Below are 17,223 nucleotides of genomic sequence, written 5' to 3' on the forward strand. Positions count from 1 at the left end.
GCAATAGCTGGTGCTCTGGCAGCCATCTTAGACCATGAAGAAAAAGGCAGTGGGACAACAGAGAGAGTGGCAGGGGCCAGGATCCTGAGGACTTCATGGAGCAGAGCCACTTTGGATTGCCTACTTTCAAACTTTTATAAAGGAGATAAATTTCTCCATTGAATTCAGTTATTTAGGGTCACTATTACTTGCAGCTAAACCTAATCCTGACTGCTGTCCCCCTACTCAAGCTGTGCCCTGCTCCTGATAATCCAGTCACTGCCTTGCACAGCTCTGAACATCTCTGTGGGCTCAGAGCCTCTGCTGTCGGGCTCTGAACACCAGTGAGCCCTCTCTGGATGGCAGCATCCAATCAGACTGGCCCTCCCCACACCTGTGAGATGACAAAGGCCAGGCACCTGGCTTCCCTCCCCCAAGGTCAAATCCTACAGCTGGAGGCAAACCCCAACACCGGTCTTGCCTGAACCAAATGTCCACACCCCCATCATCCCTCCCACAGTCCCAGCATGCACTGGAGAGAATGGAAGGGTGGTGACCCTCAGGACTACTCTGTCAGACAGGGAGGGCAGACAGTCCCCATCCACCAGCCTCTCCCACTCTACTGAGAGCTCAAGAAACTCAGGGCTTTGCAACAGGGTGTCTGGCTTCCAGGGCCCTGTTGCCCAGGGATGCTGAAGAAGACGCTATCGCAGGGCTTTGGGGAGCCACCAAGGCAGGAAAGATGTCCCCAGAGAGGGCGGAACTGCCACAGCTGAGCTGGGGCCACACTCACCTTTCTCCGACGCCGGGGCCAGGTCAATAAAGCTGCGACATTTTTCACCTTTGAAAAGAAGAGAAGCATTTTCAGAATGTGAAAGGACACGTGGGCTTCCGAGGTTTGCCTGCCCCCATCCCATGAGCCCTGGAGCAAGCCAGTGTCTGACCCAAGCCCAGTGACATCTTTCTCCAACCTTGATTCCTAGAAGCCCAACATCCCAGGAGTGCGGATGGCGAAACTGCCAACTCTCCCACCTCCTGACCCCATCCATCCAGGCCCACTGCTTCCACCTCCGTGATAGCAACTGGGTCCCTTTCCACAGCCTCCCCCCGGAATCCACGCTCCTCCTCACTGGCCTCCCCAGGCCTCCACTCTTGCCCCTCTCCAATTCATTCTCCACGCTGCAGCTGGAGGGATCATTTCAAAACACAGCTCTGATCACATCCAACACACCTGCACACACAGCTTGCTCCTGTTTGAAACTCTTCGATGACTTCCCAAAGGAGAAAGTTCAAATTCCCATATGTGGACCCAGAAGAGGCCTTGACTGGCCTGTCTACCCACTGCCCTCTCCCTCTATCCCCGTTTCTGGTACACCCCTGTGCAGCCTCCCACCGTGGCTTTGCACATGCTATTCCCCGCCTGGAACACACTCCCGCTGTTGTAACTCTCACAGCACCTTGGATTTCTATGGGGCGCGGCCACCATCCTGAGTCTGCCTTTGCATGTGTGAGTCTCAGGTGCAAGTTAGTGGCACTGAGATGATAACTCACTGAAAGAGAGTGTGCTGACCGCCAAGAACTGGAAGGGAGGATTTAAAAGAAAGAAAAAAAGTGGTGTGTTAGAGTGGATGGATTTTGAATGAATTGCTTTATGCTTTTTTTAATGTTACATTGTTTCCTCAAAGGCTAGAGGGAGGGAAATTCAATGTGCAGATTATACTTTGGGAGACCGAGGTGGGCAGATCACGAGGTCAAGAGATGGAGACCATCCTGGCCAACATGATGAAACCCCATCTCTACTAAAAATACAAAAATTAGCTGGGTGTGGTGGCGCGCACCTGTGGTCCCAGCTACTCGGGAGGCTGAGGCAGGAGAATCACTTGAACCTGGGAGGCAGAGGTGAGCAAAGATCGCACCACTGCACTCCAGCCTGGGCGACAGAGGGAGACTCTGTCTCAAAAAAAAAAAAAAAAGTGCGGATCAGCATCCACAGCCACATTGAGGCATTGGTAGGCCTTGGGTCATTTTGCCTTGATGAGCCCCTTCCTAAATAAAAATTAATTTAATAATTAATTAAAAATTGTTGTATTTTTAATTGATAAATTAAAAATATCCACGGTTGATAAATCGTGGATAGCACAATTGTATTTATCAATTGTGGATAGCAGCACTATCCAAGATTTGGAAGCATCCTAACCATCAACAGATGAATGGATAAAGAAAATGTGGTACATATACACAATGAAGTACTATTCAGCCATAAAAAAGAATGAGATGCTGTCATTTGCAACCACATGGATGGAACCAGAAGTCATTATGTTAAGTGAAATAAGCCAGGCACAGAAAGACAAACTTTGCATGTTCTTACTTATTTGTGGGATCTAAAAAACAAATAAATTGAATTCATGGACATAGAGAGTAGAAGGATGGTTACCAGAGGCTGGGAAGGGTAGTAGGGGATTCGGTGGGGAGCAGTGGGGATGCTAAATAGGTACAAAAAATAGTTAGAAAGAATGAATAAGACCTACTATTTGCTAGCACAACAGGGTGACTGTAGTCAATAATAACTTAACTGTATATTTTTAAATAACTAAAAGAGTATAGTTGAATTGTTTGCCTGTGTCAAAACATCTCATGTACCCCATAAATATATACACCTACTATGTACCCACAAAAATTAAATATTTTATTTTGTTTTATTCTATTTGAGACAAAGTCTCACTCTGTCGCCCAGGCTGGAGTACAGTGGTGCAATCTCGGCTCACTGCAACCTCCGCCTCCTGGGTTGAAGCAATTCTCCTGCCTCAGCCCCCCGAGTAGCTGGAATTACAGGCACCCACCATCACGCCCAGCCAATTTTTGTATTTTTAGTAGAGATGGGGTTTCTCCATGTTGTCCAGGCTGGTCTTGAACTCCTGACCTCAAGTGATCTGCCTCAGCCTCCCAAAATGCTGGGATTACAGGTATGAGCCACTGTACCCAGCCAAAAATTTTTAATTTAAATAAAATTTAATTTAATTTAATTTTAAAATAATTTTAAAATTATGTTTTACAGTCACATTGGTATAGAGACGAATATACAATATTACTATTAAGTATTAAACATTTTCTTCACCTAAAAATTTCTTTTTCTTCTTCTGAACTTTCTACTTCTTCCAGACCCTTTCTTACAAATAGAAGAAGCTCACACCGGACTCTGCTTACACACACAGTAATGTCTATTTCCCCCAACAAGCTGCAAGCTCTGTGAGGACAGGGACCAAGTCTTCACTGCATCCCCAGCTAGTAAATGGCACCTCCATCCCCAAGTGCTCAGGCCAAAACCCTGGTGCCATCTTTATCTCATCTGTGGCGCTAGCTTCCCAATGCATCTAGCATCCAGCCACTTCTCGCCACCTCCGCTGGTCCAGCCACCATCAGTTCCCACCGGGATCACTGCAGTAGCCTCTGCACTGGTCTCTCTGTTGCTGCCCCATCCTCACAGTGACCAGAAGTATCCTGGTATAACCTAAAACAGATTATGTCCCTTCTCTGCTCAGAACCCTCCCAGCATTCCCAACTCACCCCAAGTCAGAGCCTAAGTCCTCGCTGTGGCTTGCAAGACCCTCTGTGATCTGTCTCTCCATCACCTCCCTGACCTCTTTCCCTCCTGTCTTCCCCCTCGCTCACTCCACTCCTGTCATTTTGGTCTCCTTGCTGATCTTTGAACATGTCGGGCATTCTCCTGCCTCAGGGCCTTTGCACTGGCTGCCTCTGCTGCCTGCAGCACTGTTCACTCACATACCTGAGTGGTTTACTCCTCCTCTCCCTTGTCATTTTTCTCAAATGTTATTTTCCCAAGGAGGCCTTTCCATTTAATCTATCTAAAATTCCAAATGTCCCTCCCCGGACACTCTCCATCTCCCTTCTGGATGGATTCCTAACAGCTACGACAGAACCTAGTGTACAGTGACTGCTTAATAAATATTTTCCAACCAGCCTGAGCAAGAAAGCAAGACCCCATTTCTACAAAAAATTTTAAAATTAGCCAGATGTGGTGGCACGGGACTGTAGTCCCAGCTACTGGAGAGGCTGAGGCAGGAGTATCACTTGAGCCCAGGATGTTGAGGCTGCAGTAAGCTGTACTCCAGCCTGGGCAACAGAGCAAGACCCCATCTAGGAAAAAAGAAACAAACAAACAACATTGAAGGAATATGTGAACAAATGAGCAAGAGAATGAATACACGAGCAAACGAATGAATAAATGAATGAATGCCGCTGAAATCTTATGTCTACAAGAAGCTTCCCCTCTTCAGTCTTTCCTCCCAGGCCTCCCTGATGCCGGGGACACAGTCCTGGCCACCAAGGATGCAGCACTGAGCAAATCATGGCCCAACCTCTAGACTTTTCTCACAAAGAGAGGGGGTGCACGCTGGACCTATGCTCACAACTTTGACCCACACGGTATCATAAAAATAGGTAAATTGCTACCTACAAATTCAGATTTGTAATTTTCTCTTAAAGAATCAGAAGATCCAGCTGTGCTGAGCCCACAATCCCACACAGCAACAATCACATGGGGCCGGGCAGCTGTGCCTCCTTTAGATAAGGCACCTGCAAGCTCTCTGGTTTGCCACAGTCCCCACCACTCACTACTGCTCTGCCCCCAGCCTCACCTAAACCACCGAGATGGCACCTGTGACGCTAGATTGGATAAACTCTAGGGTGAGTTTGCAACCCCTGGCTTCAGGATGTTACTGCTGATCCCAGCAAAGAGACAGATTGGAACCAATGTGGGTTGAAGAGTCAAAACGATCTAGAAGCTTTCAGCATTCTCAACTCATTTGTCTGCTTGGAGCTTCCTAAGTTCTCTGATAAGGTCTCTTGAAGCCCCTTTGGCCTCCTGAACCTCCTGCCAGCTCCATATCAATGCAAAGGCAGAGATGGAGGCAGCGGTGGGAGATGAGTCTGAGAAGGAAGGAAGGGGTCAGATCACAAAGGGTCTTAAGTGTCGAGCCAAGGAGGTGCTTCCTCTCTTATTTATGTCACTCCTTACAAAGAATCACGAGGCCACAGATGGGTGAACCCTGCTCTGTGGTTCCAGCGTTCTGGCTTCCCCTGCCCCCGCCCTGTGCTCTGTACTGAGATGCAGGACTCACACCTTCCATTACAGACAAAGACAATAAGGCCCAGGGCAGCTGAGGGACCATCCCGGGCCACACAGCTCATCAGAGGTGCTGAGATTATAGCCCACTGAAAGAGATGTTTGCTGACAGCCAAGAACTAGAAGGGAGGATTAAAATTAAAAAGTGTTGGTCAGGCACGGTGGCTCATGCCTATAATCTCAGCACTTTCGGAGGCTGAAGCAGGAGGATCACTTGAGCCCAGGAGTTCGAGACCAGCCTGGCCAACACGAAGAAACCCCATCTCTGATAAAAATACAAAAATTAGCTGGGTGTGTTGGCATATGCCTGTAATCCCAGCTACTTGGGAGGCTGAGGCAGGAGAATCGCTTGAATCTGGTAGGTGGAGGTTGCAGTGAGTGGAGATCGCACCACTGCAGTCCAACCTGGGTGACAGGGTGAGACTCCATCTCAAAAAAATGTAATATAATATAATATAATGTAATATAAGTGTTGTGCTGGAGTGGATGGATTTTGAGGGAATTGTTTTAAACTTTCTGTCATGCTATATTGCTGGAATAGAGGAGATGTAATGGCCAAATTCAGACCAACACCCGAGGCCACATTAAAATGTTGGTGGGCCTTGCACATTTTTGCCTATTAGGGGCCCTTCTTAAACTTCAAAACATAATAAGAAGAATTCTATTTTACAACCACATTAGCATAAAGATGAATATATTAAGTATTAAGCATTTTCTTCACCTAGAAGTTTATATTTTCTTCTGATTTTAAAATAAATTAATTTTTTTCTTTTTTTGTTTATTTGTTTTTATTTTTAGAGATAAGGTCTTGCCCTGTTGCCCAGGCTGGAGTGCAGTGGCTCAATCATAGCTCACTGTAGCCTTGAACTCCTGGGTTCAAGTGATCCTCCTGCCTCAGCCTCCTGAGTAGCTGAGACCACAGGCACATACCACCACATCTGGCTAGTTTTTTTATTTTTTGTAGAGATGGGATCTCACTCTGTCACCCAGGCTGGTCTCAAACTCCTGAGCTCATGCAATTCTCCCGCGTCAATCTCCCAAAGTGCTGGGATTAGAAGCATGATCCACCACGCCCGGCCCTAAAACATTTTCAGAGGCCCGTAGAATTTTCATGGCCCTAAAACATTTTCATGGGCCCAAGACTTTTATAGAAGTATTCTGGGCCCTCCACTCTGTGCCTCCTGAGCCTAAGAAAGATGCCAGCCCTCCTGCAGCAGGCTCCCAGCTCTCACCACCAACTGGGCACCTCAATAATATTTAAGATTTATGTGCTAGGCATTTTCCCTTTTCTTTAATAATTTTATTGAGATATAATTCACATGCTATGCAATTCATACATTTAAAGTATACAATTTGGCTGGGCATGGCAGCTCACCCCTGTAATCCCAACATTTTGGGAGGCCAAGGGAGGTGGATCACTTAAGATCAGGAGTTCGAGACAAGCCTGGCCAACATGGTGAAACCCTGTCTCTACTAAAAATACAAAAATTAGCTGGGCGTGGTGGCACCCGCCTGTAGTCCCAGCTACTCAGGAGGCTGAGGCAGGAGGATCACTTGAACCCAGGAGGTGGAGGTTGCAGTGAGCCGAGATCACCCTACTTCACTTCAGCCTGGGTGACAGAGTGAGACTCAGGCTCAAAATAAATAAATAATAAAAATAAATAAATAAATAAATAAATAAATAAATAAAATAAAGTGTACAAGTCAATGGTTTTTAGTATACTGTTAGCATATTCACAAGGCTGTGTGACCATCACCACAATCAATTTTAAAACATTTTCATCACCCTGAAAAGAAAGCTGTACCTATTATCAGTCACTCATTTCCTGCAACCCTTCCAGCCCTAGGAAAGAGCTCATCTATTTTCTGTCTCTATAGATTCACCTAGTCTGGTCATTTCACGTAAATAGAATCATACAATATTGTATGATTCATATAAATGGAATCATAGAATACACTCAATATGATCAGACAAGATATGAAATACCATTTCATTTAAATGGAATTATATAATCATACAATACAATCATATAATAATATTTTGTGACTACCTTCTTTCACTTAGAATAATGTGTTTAAGGACCAACCATCTTTGTAGCTTATGTTAGTAATGCATTTCTTTATATCACAGAATAATATTACATTATGTGGATATACCACCTTTAATTTATCCATTCATCAGATAATAGATGTTTGAATTTGTTTCCACATTTTGGTTATTTATGAACGTTCATGTACAAGGTTTTGTGTGGACAAGTTTTTGTTTCTCTTGGGTATATACCCAGGAATAGAATTGCTGGGTCATATGTAACTCTGTGTTTAATATTTTGAGAAATTGCGACACTTTTTTCCAAAGCAGATGCATCATTCTATGTTCCCATCAGCAACATATGAGGGTTCCAATTTCTCCATGTCTTCACCAACACTTGCTATTGTTCATCTTTTTTTATTATAAGCATCCTTGCCAGTGCCATGCGGTATCTCACTGTGGTTTTAATTTGCATTTTCTTAATGACTAATGATATTGAGCATCTTTTCATGGGCTTATTACCCATTTCTATATCTTCTTTGGAGAAATATCTTCTCAGACCCTTTGCCCACTTTTTAATTGTGTCATTTGTCCTTTTATTATGGGTGATTAGTTCTTTATATATTCTGCATACAAGTCCCTTATCAGTTATCTGATTTGTAAATATTTTCTCTCATTGTGTGGCTTGTCTTTTCACTTTCTTGATGACATCCTTTGAAGCAGAAAAGTTTTTAATTTTAATGATGCCCAACTTATCTATTTTTCTTTTGTTGCTCGTGCTTTTGTTGTCACGTCTTCTTTGTTATTAATTTAAAAATAGAGGCTGGGTATGGTGGCTCACGCCTGTAATCCCAGCACTTTGGGAGGCCGAGGCAGGTGGATCACTTGAGGTCAGGAGTTCGAGACAAGCCTGGCCAATATGGTGAAATCCTGTCTCTACTAAAAATACAAAAAGTAGCCAGGCATGGTGGTGCGCCCCTGTAATCCCAGCTACTTGGGAGGCTGAGCCAGGAGAATTGCTTGAACCCAGGAGGCAGAGGTTGCAGTGAGCCAAGACCATGCCATTGCACTCCAGCCTGGGCAACAGACTAGACTCCATCTAAGCAAAGAAAAATAGAGATGGGGTCTCACTATGTTGCCCAGGCTAGTCTTGAACTCTTGGGCTCAAGTGATCCTCCTGCCTCAGCCTCCCAAAGTGCTGGGATTACAGGCATAAGCCACTACACCTAGACTAGTGTCATATCTAAGAAGGGTGTGCCTAGCCCAAGATCATGAAGATTTACTCCTATTCTTTCCCCTAAGACTTTTGTAATTTTAACTCTTCTATTTATGTCTCTTATCCATTTAGAGTTGATTTATGTGTATGGTGTATAAAAGGGGTCCAGCTTTATTATTTTGCATGTGGATATCCAGTTGTCTCAGAAGCATTTGTGGAAAAACTATTCTTTCTCCACTGAATTGTCTTGGCACACTTGCCAAAAATTAATTGACTATAAGTAAAAGGGTTTATTTTATATTCTCAGTTCTATTCCATTAATTTATATGTCTCTCCTTATACTACACTATCTTGATTACTGTAGCTTTGAAGTAAGTTTTGAAATTGGAAAATGTGGGTTCTTCAACTTTGGCCTTCATTTTAAAGATCATTTTGTCTATTCTGGGTCTCTTACATTTTCATATGCGTTTTAGGATCAATGTGTGAATTTCTTTAAAAAAGCAAGTTGGAATTTTGAAAGGGATTGCATTGAATCTGTAATGGGACCAATTTGGGAAGTATTGCCATCTTAAAAGATTAAAACTTCAAATCCATGAACTTGGGATGTCTTTCCATTTACTTAGATCTATTCAAATTTCTTTAACAATGTTTTGTAGTTTTCAGAATATAGGTTTCATGCTTATTTTGTTAAATTTATTCCTAAGTATTTTATAATTGTTGATGCTATTATGAGTGGAATTGTTTTCTAAATTTCATTTTGGATTGTTCATTGGCAGTGTATAGAAATATAATTAAATTTTGTACATTGATCTTGTAAACTGCAATCTTGCTGAACTCATTTATTAGTTCTAACAGTTTTAGTGGATTCTTAGAACTTGCTATATACAGAATCATATCATCTGCAAATGGAGATAGTTTTACTTCTTCATTTCCAATCTTGATGTCTTTTATTTCTTTTTCTTGCCTAATTGCTTTGGCTAAAACGTCCAATATAATATTAAATAGAAGTGGTAAGAGTGGACATCCTCATCTTGTTCCTGATCTTGGAGGGGATGCATTCATTTTTGTACCATAAAATTTGTTGTTAGCTGTGGGGTTTTTTAATACATGCCCTCTGTCAGGGTGGGGAAGTTCCCTTCTATTCCTAGTTTGTTGAGCGGTTTTATCATGAAAGGATATTTGCCGTCTCTTTAGTCCCACAACAAACTTCAATGAGAATTTCCATTTTCAAGACAAGCAAAGTGAGGGTCTGAACTTTCAGTGACTTGCCTAAGACCACACAGCCAGTAAGAAATGGAGCAAGACTCAACCCAGGTCTGCAGACTCCACACTCCACATCCTAAAATCTTCCCAACTCTCTGCTCCCATTGCTATGTCAGGATTTCCTACTAGAATCAGATGTTCCCACCATGGACAGCTGGGGGTGGCCTGAAAGAAATCCCCTGGGAATATACCTCCATGGAGAGAGGGAAAATCCATGAGAGGCCAAAATAAATGGCTCTCACACTTCTATTTCTGCTACATGGACAAGGATAAACAGAAGATGTTTAAGCAGAGATGATCAAACTTAGCCCACGCTGCCCAGGCAGGTCAAAGCTGAGGTTTAAGGAAAAGTCATAGAGATGACATGAGGAACACGGGCTACTTCAATGGCCAGAAGTCTAACAGCTGAAATTCAAACACAGAAGAGATGTTTTTCCTCCAAATCCTTAGTCTCTGTGATAAAGATTATCTAAGGATTAATGAGCTAGGTATCAAATGGCACCATGTTGGCTTGCCGCTTTTAGAAGTGACCCATAAAATATCAAAATCAATGGCAATTAAGTTTATATGTTTAGTTAAGGGATTTATTTTGGGCATTAAACCTTAAGACAGGTGCACTTGTCTCTCAATCACACACTCTTCAGACTGGGGCTTGACAATTAGATCATAGAGCTGTGGCATGTTACTGCCACCTGATGGCAGCATACCTTTGGTGAACCATGGAACTTGACAGCTGGGAAGAATCCTATTAGGTCAATCAATTTAGGTGATTCTTAACCCCGGAAATGTGAATCCCAGGCCCCACCCACAAAGATTCTGATTTAATTGCTCAGGGTAGAGCCCACATATAGTAGAGTTTTAAAAGCTCCCAGGTGATTCCAATGTGCACTCAGGGTGAGAATCACAGCCTATTAAAAATATCCTTCCAACATTAGAAAAACAACAGAGAGTCATTTTAGTGACAGCTTATGTGATGGCACTGACTGATCCTTCAGGGAAGGGCATTTATGGGGCAGAATAGCTCAGTGGTCAGGGGTCTGACTTCTGGAATCAGCAGAGCTGAGTGCAAATGCTGACTCTGTCACTTCCTGCCATGTGAGTCCTCCCATCTTTCTGTGCCTTTACTTCCTTGTTGGTGAAATGGGCACAGCACCTGTAGGGGTCTTGTGAAGGCTCAACATGGGCAAAGAGCTTAGATGCAATGCCTGGAAAAAAGTAAGTGCTTAGGGCCAGGCGCAGTGGCTCATGCCTGTAATCCCAGCACTTTGGGAAGCTGAGGCGGGCAGATCACCTGAGGTCAGGATTTCAAGACCAGCCTGGCCAGCATGGTGAAACCCCATCTCTACTGAAAATACAAAAATTAGCCAGGTGTGGTGGCGCACACCTGTAATCCCAGCTACTCAGGAGGTGAAGGCAGGAGAATCACTTGAACCCGGGAGGTGGAGGTTGCAGTGAGCTGAGATCGTGACACTGCACTCCAGCCTGGGCAACAAAGCCATCTCAAAAAAAAAAAAAGAGTGGGTGCTTAGGAGATAGCTTTCATTGTCATCATTGTCACCTACATGAGGGTCAGAGGAAACATGAGCCACAGTCTTCTGCAGCCTAACTAGGGGAAACAAGAGTGACATGCAGGTACCATCACAGACTAGCATATGGCCAGGGGGTCATGCACTGGTTCAGAGCAGGGATTCTAGAGCCAGGCCTGCCTGGGTGCAGCCTGGCTCCATCACTTACTGCATGTGTAACATCAATATGAACCTTTTGGTGCCTCAGTTTCCCTACCTATAAAAACAGGAAGATCACCAACGCTGGTGTTTCTACAGTGCATATTATAGGGTAGGTTGGCAGGGCTTGTTGTCAACCACCAGGGGGTACAGCTGGGACAACTCAGTGGGCGGCAGTCCAGGTTGCCTGAGGCTGCTGCAGAGATGCTCTGGGCTCCTTCGTGGGCCCCAGCCTGGGTCCTGGCCCTGCGCCTTCCATTGTCTCCTCCATGCCCGTCGATGTTGCCTGGGAATGGCCTCATTTTTGCCCTTTGAAGATGCCCTTTCTCCCATTACCCCCTCCCCATCTGATTCCCTTTGAGCTGCTAAGATAGCGAAGGTGAATGGAGCTGGCATCTCCTGCCCTAGGAAGGAGACTCCTTAAAGGCCCCTTGTATTCCCAGAGGCCCACTGGAGGGTGATGTCTTCCTGCTTCAGGGAGGGGACAGCAGAGGGAATTCATGCCGAAGGAAAGGGGGGCCAGCAGATTCCAAGAGGAGGAGATGTCTGGGGATCCACAGCACCCTAAAAGATGTCAGGGCCTTCAAAGAAAAACGTCACGAGAAAGCTGGACTTTGGGGTCACAGGTTATTAGCTCAGCCAAAATCTTGCACCCAGTGAGGGTCCCATGGTGCCCATGGGGCCAGAAAACCACCAGCTGTGGGGAGAGGAAGGGTAGGGGAAGACCAGAGTGTTCTCTCAAATGGTCTGAAAACATACGACCCAGGGGCTAAAAGGAAATCTCAAAAACTGGAGATTGAATTTCTTGCTATTCTGGGGAGTGGAAGCTCAGAGTTCTATCCTACTGGGTCTACAGGAATAAATGACTAGGGCATTCCTTGGCTAAAAGAAGTGAGAGTGCCTGTTCATACCCACCATAGCCTTGAAGAGAAATGCCATGTGTGATTGCCCTCACCATCGCACACCATTGCATCTTGTTTGCAGGGCAGGGGCACATAGACAGGACTTAAATCTCAGCCTCAACTCAAGGTCACCAACTCAAGCCATCTCAATGACCAGCAGTGACTGAGGCGAGCCTGTGGGGACTGGGTGACCGTGAGAGGGTGTGCGCTGTCTAGATGGGGATGAACTGACATGCTGGTCATCTGGACAGTCAGGGTCCCTGCAGGAAACAGATGGCACCTCCAAGGGGCTCGCTGAAGATCGATGAGTGAAGAAATTATGTATAGGGGGTGGACAGGGTTGAGGGGCTGGTAACCAAGGGAAACCCAGGTCTGAAGGGGCAGGGGAGGGAAAGGAGCCTAGAAGAGGTGACGCCATAGATGAGGAGCTGCTATCAGGAGCTGAATTCACACTTAACAAGCCTCAAAACCAGAACTTAAGCATCTCTGGGCCGGGGCTTGAGAATCGGTCTTTCTAATGAGTTCCCAGAGAATGCTGATGCTGCGGGCCTGGGAACCACACTTTGAGAACCACTCCTTAGAGAAATGTAGTCACTGTCAAAACCTCAACAGGGAGAGAACAAAACGAGCCAGAAAGGAATGCCCTGATCTTTCTCTCCTTCTACCCTCTTGATTCCCTGTAGGTGCCTCCTGTTGGCCAAAACCAATGGGCACAGAGTCCAGGCAGTTCCTAGGGCACAGAGAAGGGCAGGGAACGGCAGGGAGGGGTGGATGGAGAACAGCTGGCACACCGCCCTACTTAAGGTGGTCCCCACCCCCTCCTCACCGCATCATGCTTATTCCTATACCTGCGTTGCTTTTCTTCCATAGTGAGACCACCACCATGCTCTGAAATTGTCCTGTGTATGGATTTGTCGACTTGTATAGTACCTGTGTCCTCTACAGGATGTGCAAGGGACTTTTCCTCTGCTTTGGGATCTATTTACATGTAGTTCTGTGTACACTGTGGGCTTAACCACATTCTAAACCAGGCTGGAGGCTGCATGTCCTGAAATCCTGAGAATTCATATTCTATCTCTTTATCTTAGGAATCAAAATCACAACATCAAGTAGTGATATCTGAAGGTGTCTGAATTAATCTCAATCCCTAAAAGTACTCTTCTCTTCTCTTAAGTTCCCAATGTCAACGTTTTATATTCACACAGTTGTATCCCATCAACATTTATTGAGCACCTACTATGTGCCAGTCCTGGTTTTAGGTGCTGGAGATACAGCAGCAAACCACACAGACAAAATCCCTGCCCTCATGGAACTTCCATTCTCATGTTAAAGTGTACATATCAGTAATTCTTTGGAATCCTCTCTCCAAAAAATGATGTTTCCTGGCTCTTCTAAATAACACCCAGACAGGCCAGGCATGGTGGCTCACGCCTGTAATCTCAGCACTTTTGGAGGCTGAGATGGGCAGATCACCTGACGTCAGGAGTTCGAGACCAACCTGGCCAATGTGGTGAAACTCCATCTCTACATAAAATACAAAAATTAGGTGGGCCCAGTGGCTCATGCCTGTAATCCCGGCTACTCAGGAGGCTGAGGCAGGAGAATCGCTTGAACCCAGGAAGTGGAGGTTGCAGTGAGCCAAGATTGAGCCATTGCACTCCAGCCTGGGCGATAAGAGCAAAACTCCATCTGAATAATAATAATAATAATAATAATAACAATGCCCAGACAATATCTCTGCAACACAGAGGCCACATGTTTTCAGCAACAAATAGAAACTTCGTGACCATGTATGTCTTGTTCACTGTTGTGTCCTCAAAGCCTGGAGCAGTGATCAGTACTGCAGACATGATTGTGGAATGAAGCAATTAATAGTACTTCATAAATCGTCTTCCTCAAGAATCTCACCAGAGCGGGGAGCTACTCTGCAGAATCCAGAAGGTATGGCCACAGTGAGACAGAGATTGAATCTTGGGAGCAATCGAAGACAGAAGAGACAAACAGAAAGGGATATCTACACTAGCCAAGAAAGAGCTGAGGGCTCCAACAGCAGACATTGGGCAGCCACACTGAGCCTTACACCTGCCACGAGGCAGCAGACTTGAGATCGGGAGGTCACCTTAGCCATCATATCTGCACTCTCAGCCTTTTCCCGTGGCTGGGTCTCTGTTCTTGCTACTGCCTTAATCTCAACATCTTCTCTCTCTCCGTTTCTCTAAGTCTGAACCATTCCCAGCCTTCAAGATCCAGCTCAAATGTCCACCCCACAGCTCAAATGTCCACCCCACTTTCCCGCCATGAAGCCTGTCTTGTTCACCAACCACTCGCTCCATCCAGAAGCAACGTTTCTCCACTCTAAATTTCCCAAGGGTTTTATTGCAATATCACTCATCACATTGTCACGTGCTACCCTGAGCGTGGCTTGGCCCCTCTGCTAAGCCCCCTTGGGAGGCAGAGCCTACCCCAGGCTCGAGTTTGTAATGTTGCCTTAGAGCCAGGATCCCACAACCTGAAAGAGAGTCCAGGACAAGCCCCATGCAAAGGACTTGTCGTTCATCACAGCAATGGCACGAGATCTGAATCCATTCCCATTTTACAGATGAGAAAACTAAGGCTCACAGAGGTGGAGTGACCCACCCAAGGTGATAAAGCCACTGCGTGGCAGAATCAGGATCTGGACTTAAGTCTTTGTCTGTCCAAGGCTCTGTTATCATGCAGGGGACTGACTTGGTCAGAAACGGAACAAGACAGAACAGGCGCAGTGGCTCATGCGTGTAATCCCAGCACTTTGGGAGGCCAAGGCAGGCGGATCACTTGAGGTCAGGAGTTTGAGACCAACATGGTCAAACCCTGTCTCTACTAAAAATACAAAAAATAGCTGGGTGTGGCAGTGTGCACCCGCAGTCGAGGCTGAGGCACAAGAATCACTGAAACCTGGGAGGTGGAGGTTGCAGTGATCTGAGATCATGCACTGCACTCCAGTCTGGGCTACAGAGTGAGACCCTGCCTCAAAAAAAAAAAAAAAAAAGTGACAAGGACACATTCCAGAAGGCATTCTATGGCCAGACCAGGTATCTCTAAAATCTTTTTTAAAATATTTTCTTTATTATGGGAAATGTCCATCTTTTGCAAAAGTAGAGAGACTAGTACAAAAAGCCCCATGTCCCCATCACCAGCTTCAGTACCTGTCAACTCAAGGCCAGTCTTGTCACCTCTACACCCCACTGTCCCCACCATCATGAGATTATTTTGAAACAAATTCCAGAATTGGACCTAGATATGATTTTCAGGGGTGTGTCCACTGTTCAGAAAAGACAAATGGAAGGTCATTTCTTCCTAGATCCTGTGGCGTCACCTTATGGGGTAGCTGGCTTTTTGCAGCATGAGAATCAAACAGAAAATCCAGGAGGCCCTGACCTCCCCTCACCGCTAACCCCCCTGAGTCACTGTCTCCAGGGGCTCTGGCTGAGCGAGGATGGATGGGGGCATCACTCAGAAATTGCCCTCAGTGAAGCAGCTTGAGCTTGTCAGCAGGCACATTGAGACTGCCATGAAACAGAGAGCCTGGCACGGGCCCTCAGCAGAAATGAGGCTTCCAGGAATCCACCGCAGACAGAACTGGCCGGGTCACAGCTGCCTCACTCTGGCTCACCACTCAGGCCTGATTCCAGGAATTCCACCCCCAGGTCTCCTCCTGTAGGTCTGGTTTAATTGAGAAAGAAGCTCCCGTGTGAAGGCAGCAAGGAGAGCCGCAGGGAGCACCAGGGTCACCAGGAAGCCCGACAGGGTGTGCTCCCTGGTTAAAAGCTGGGCTCTGGCTTCCCGCAGACCTGAATTCAAATCCCCACTGTGCCAGCTGGGCGCGGTGGCTCACGCCTGTAATCCCAGCACTTTGGGAGGCCAAGGTGGGCAGATCACGAGGTCAGGAGTTTGAGACCAGCCTGGCCAACATAGCAAAACCCCATCTCTACTAAAAATACAAAAATTAGCCAGGCGTGGTGGCACATGCCTGTAATCCCAGCTACTCAGGAAGCTGAGGCAGAAGAATTGCTTGAACCCGGGAGGCAGAGGTTGCAGTGAGCAGAGATCACGCCACTGCACTCCAGCCTGGGTGACAGAGCAAGATTCCATCTCAAAAAAAAAAAAAAAAAATCAAGTCCCCACTGTGCCACCTGCTAGCTGTGGGACTGGGAGTAAATAATGTTTTTTTTAAATATATATATTTGTTTGGTTGGGTTCTTTTTTGTAGTTGTTTGCTATTAAGGTTGACCATTCCAATCTTCTGGGGTTGCTGGGAAGGCTAAATAAGGTCATTGGCATAAAACAAGACATCTTCAGTTAGGATTTAATTCAGACAACATCTGCAAAGGAATCAGCTCGATGTTTTGACACCCACACCCTCAAGGTCATTCATCACAGGTCTGGAGGTGCCAGCACAGGGAGGTGTCTAGGCTCAGAAGCCACAGGACGTGAATTCAAATCCATCCTCTTCCTCCTCATAGCCAAGTGATCTCAGGTGAGTGGCTTCACCTCTCTAAGCCCTTTCCTTGCTTGCCAGACGGAAATCAGAGCGCCTTCCATCCAGGCTTGCAAAAAGGATTCAAACAAGCCAGGCATGCTGGCTCATGCTTGTAGTCCCAGCTACTAGGGAGGCTGAGACAGGAGACTCACTTGAGCCCAGACTAGACAACATAGCAAGACTCCATTTTTAAAAAAGAAAAAAAGGTCGGACACAATAGCTCACGCCTGTAATCCCAGCACTTTGGGAGGCCGAGACGGGTGGATCACCTGAGGTCAGGAGTTTGAGACCAGCCTGGCCAACATAATGAAACCCCATCTCTACTAAAAATACAAAAATTAGCCTGGCGTGGTGGCAAGCACCTGTAATCCCAGCTACTTGGGAGGCTGAGGCAGGAGAATCGCTTGAACCTGGGAGGTGGAGGTTGCAGTGAGCCACCAAGATCATG

General features: G+C 45.9%; 1 protein-coding gene across 2 annotated transcripts in view; it reads right to left on the reverse strand.

Annotated features, from left to right (window-relative positions):
• GSG1L (GSG1 like) overlaps positions 1-17,223 on the reverse strand; it is a 272,892-nt gene that overhangs the window by 170,944 nt on the left and 84,725 nt on the right. For both annotated transcript variants that reach the window (XM_024233794.3, XM_002826267.6), the window contains exon 2: positions 773-820. In XM_024233794.3, coding sequence (XP_024089562.1) covers positions 773-820 — 48 coding nt within the window. The remainder of the gene's footprint in view (positions 1-772; positions 821-17,223) is intronic.

Source organism: Pongo abelii, chromosome 18 (genome assembly GCF_028885655.2).
Source record: "Pongo abelii isolate AG06213 chromosome 18, NHGRI_mPonAbe1-v2.0_pri, whole genome shotgun sequence".
In the NCBI taxonomy this organism is placed as follows: Eukaryota; Metazoa; Chordata; class Mammalia; order Primates; family Hominidae; genus Pongo; species Pongo abelii.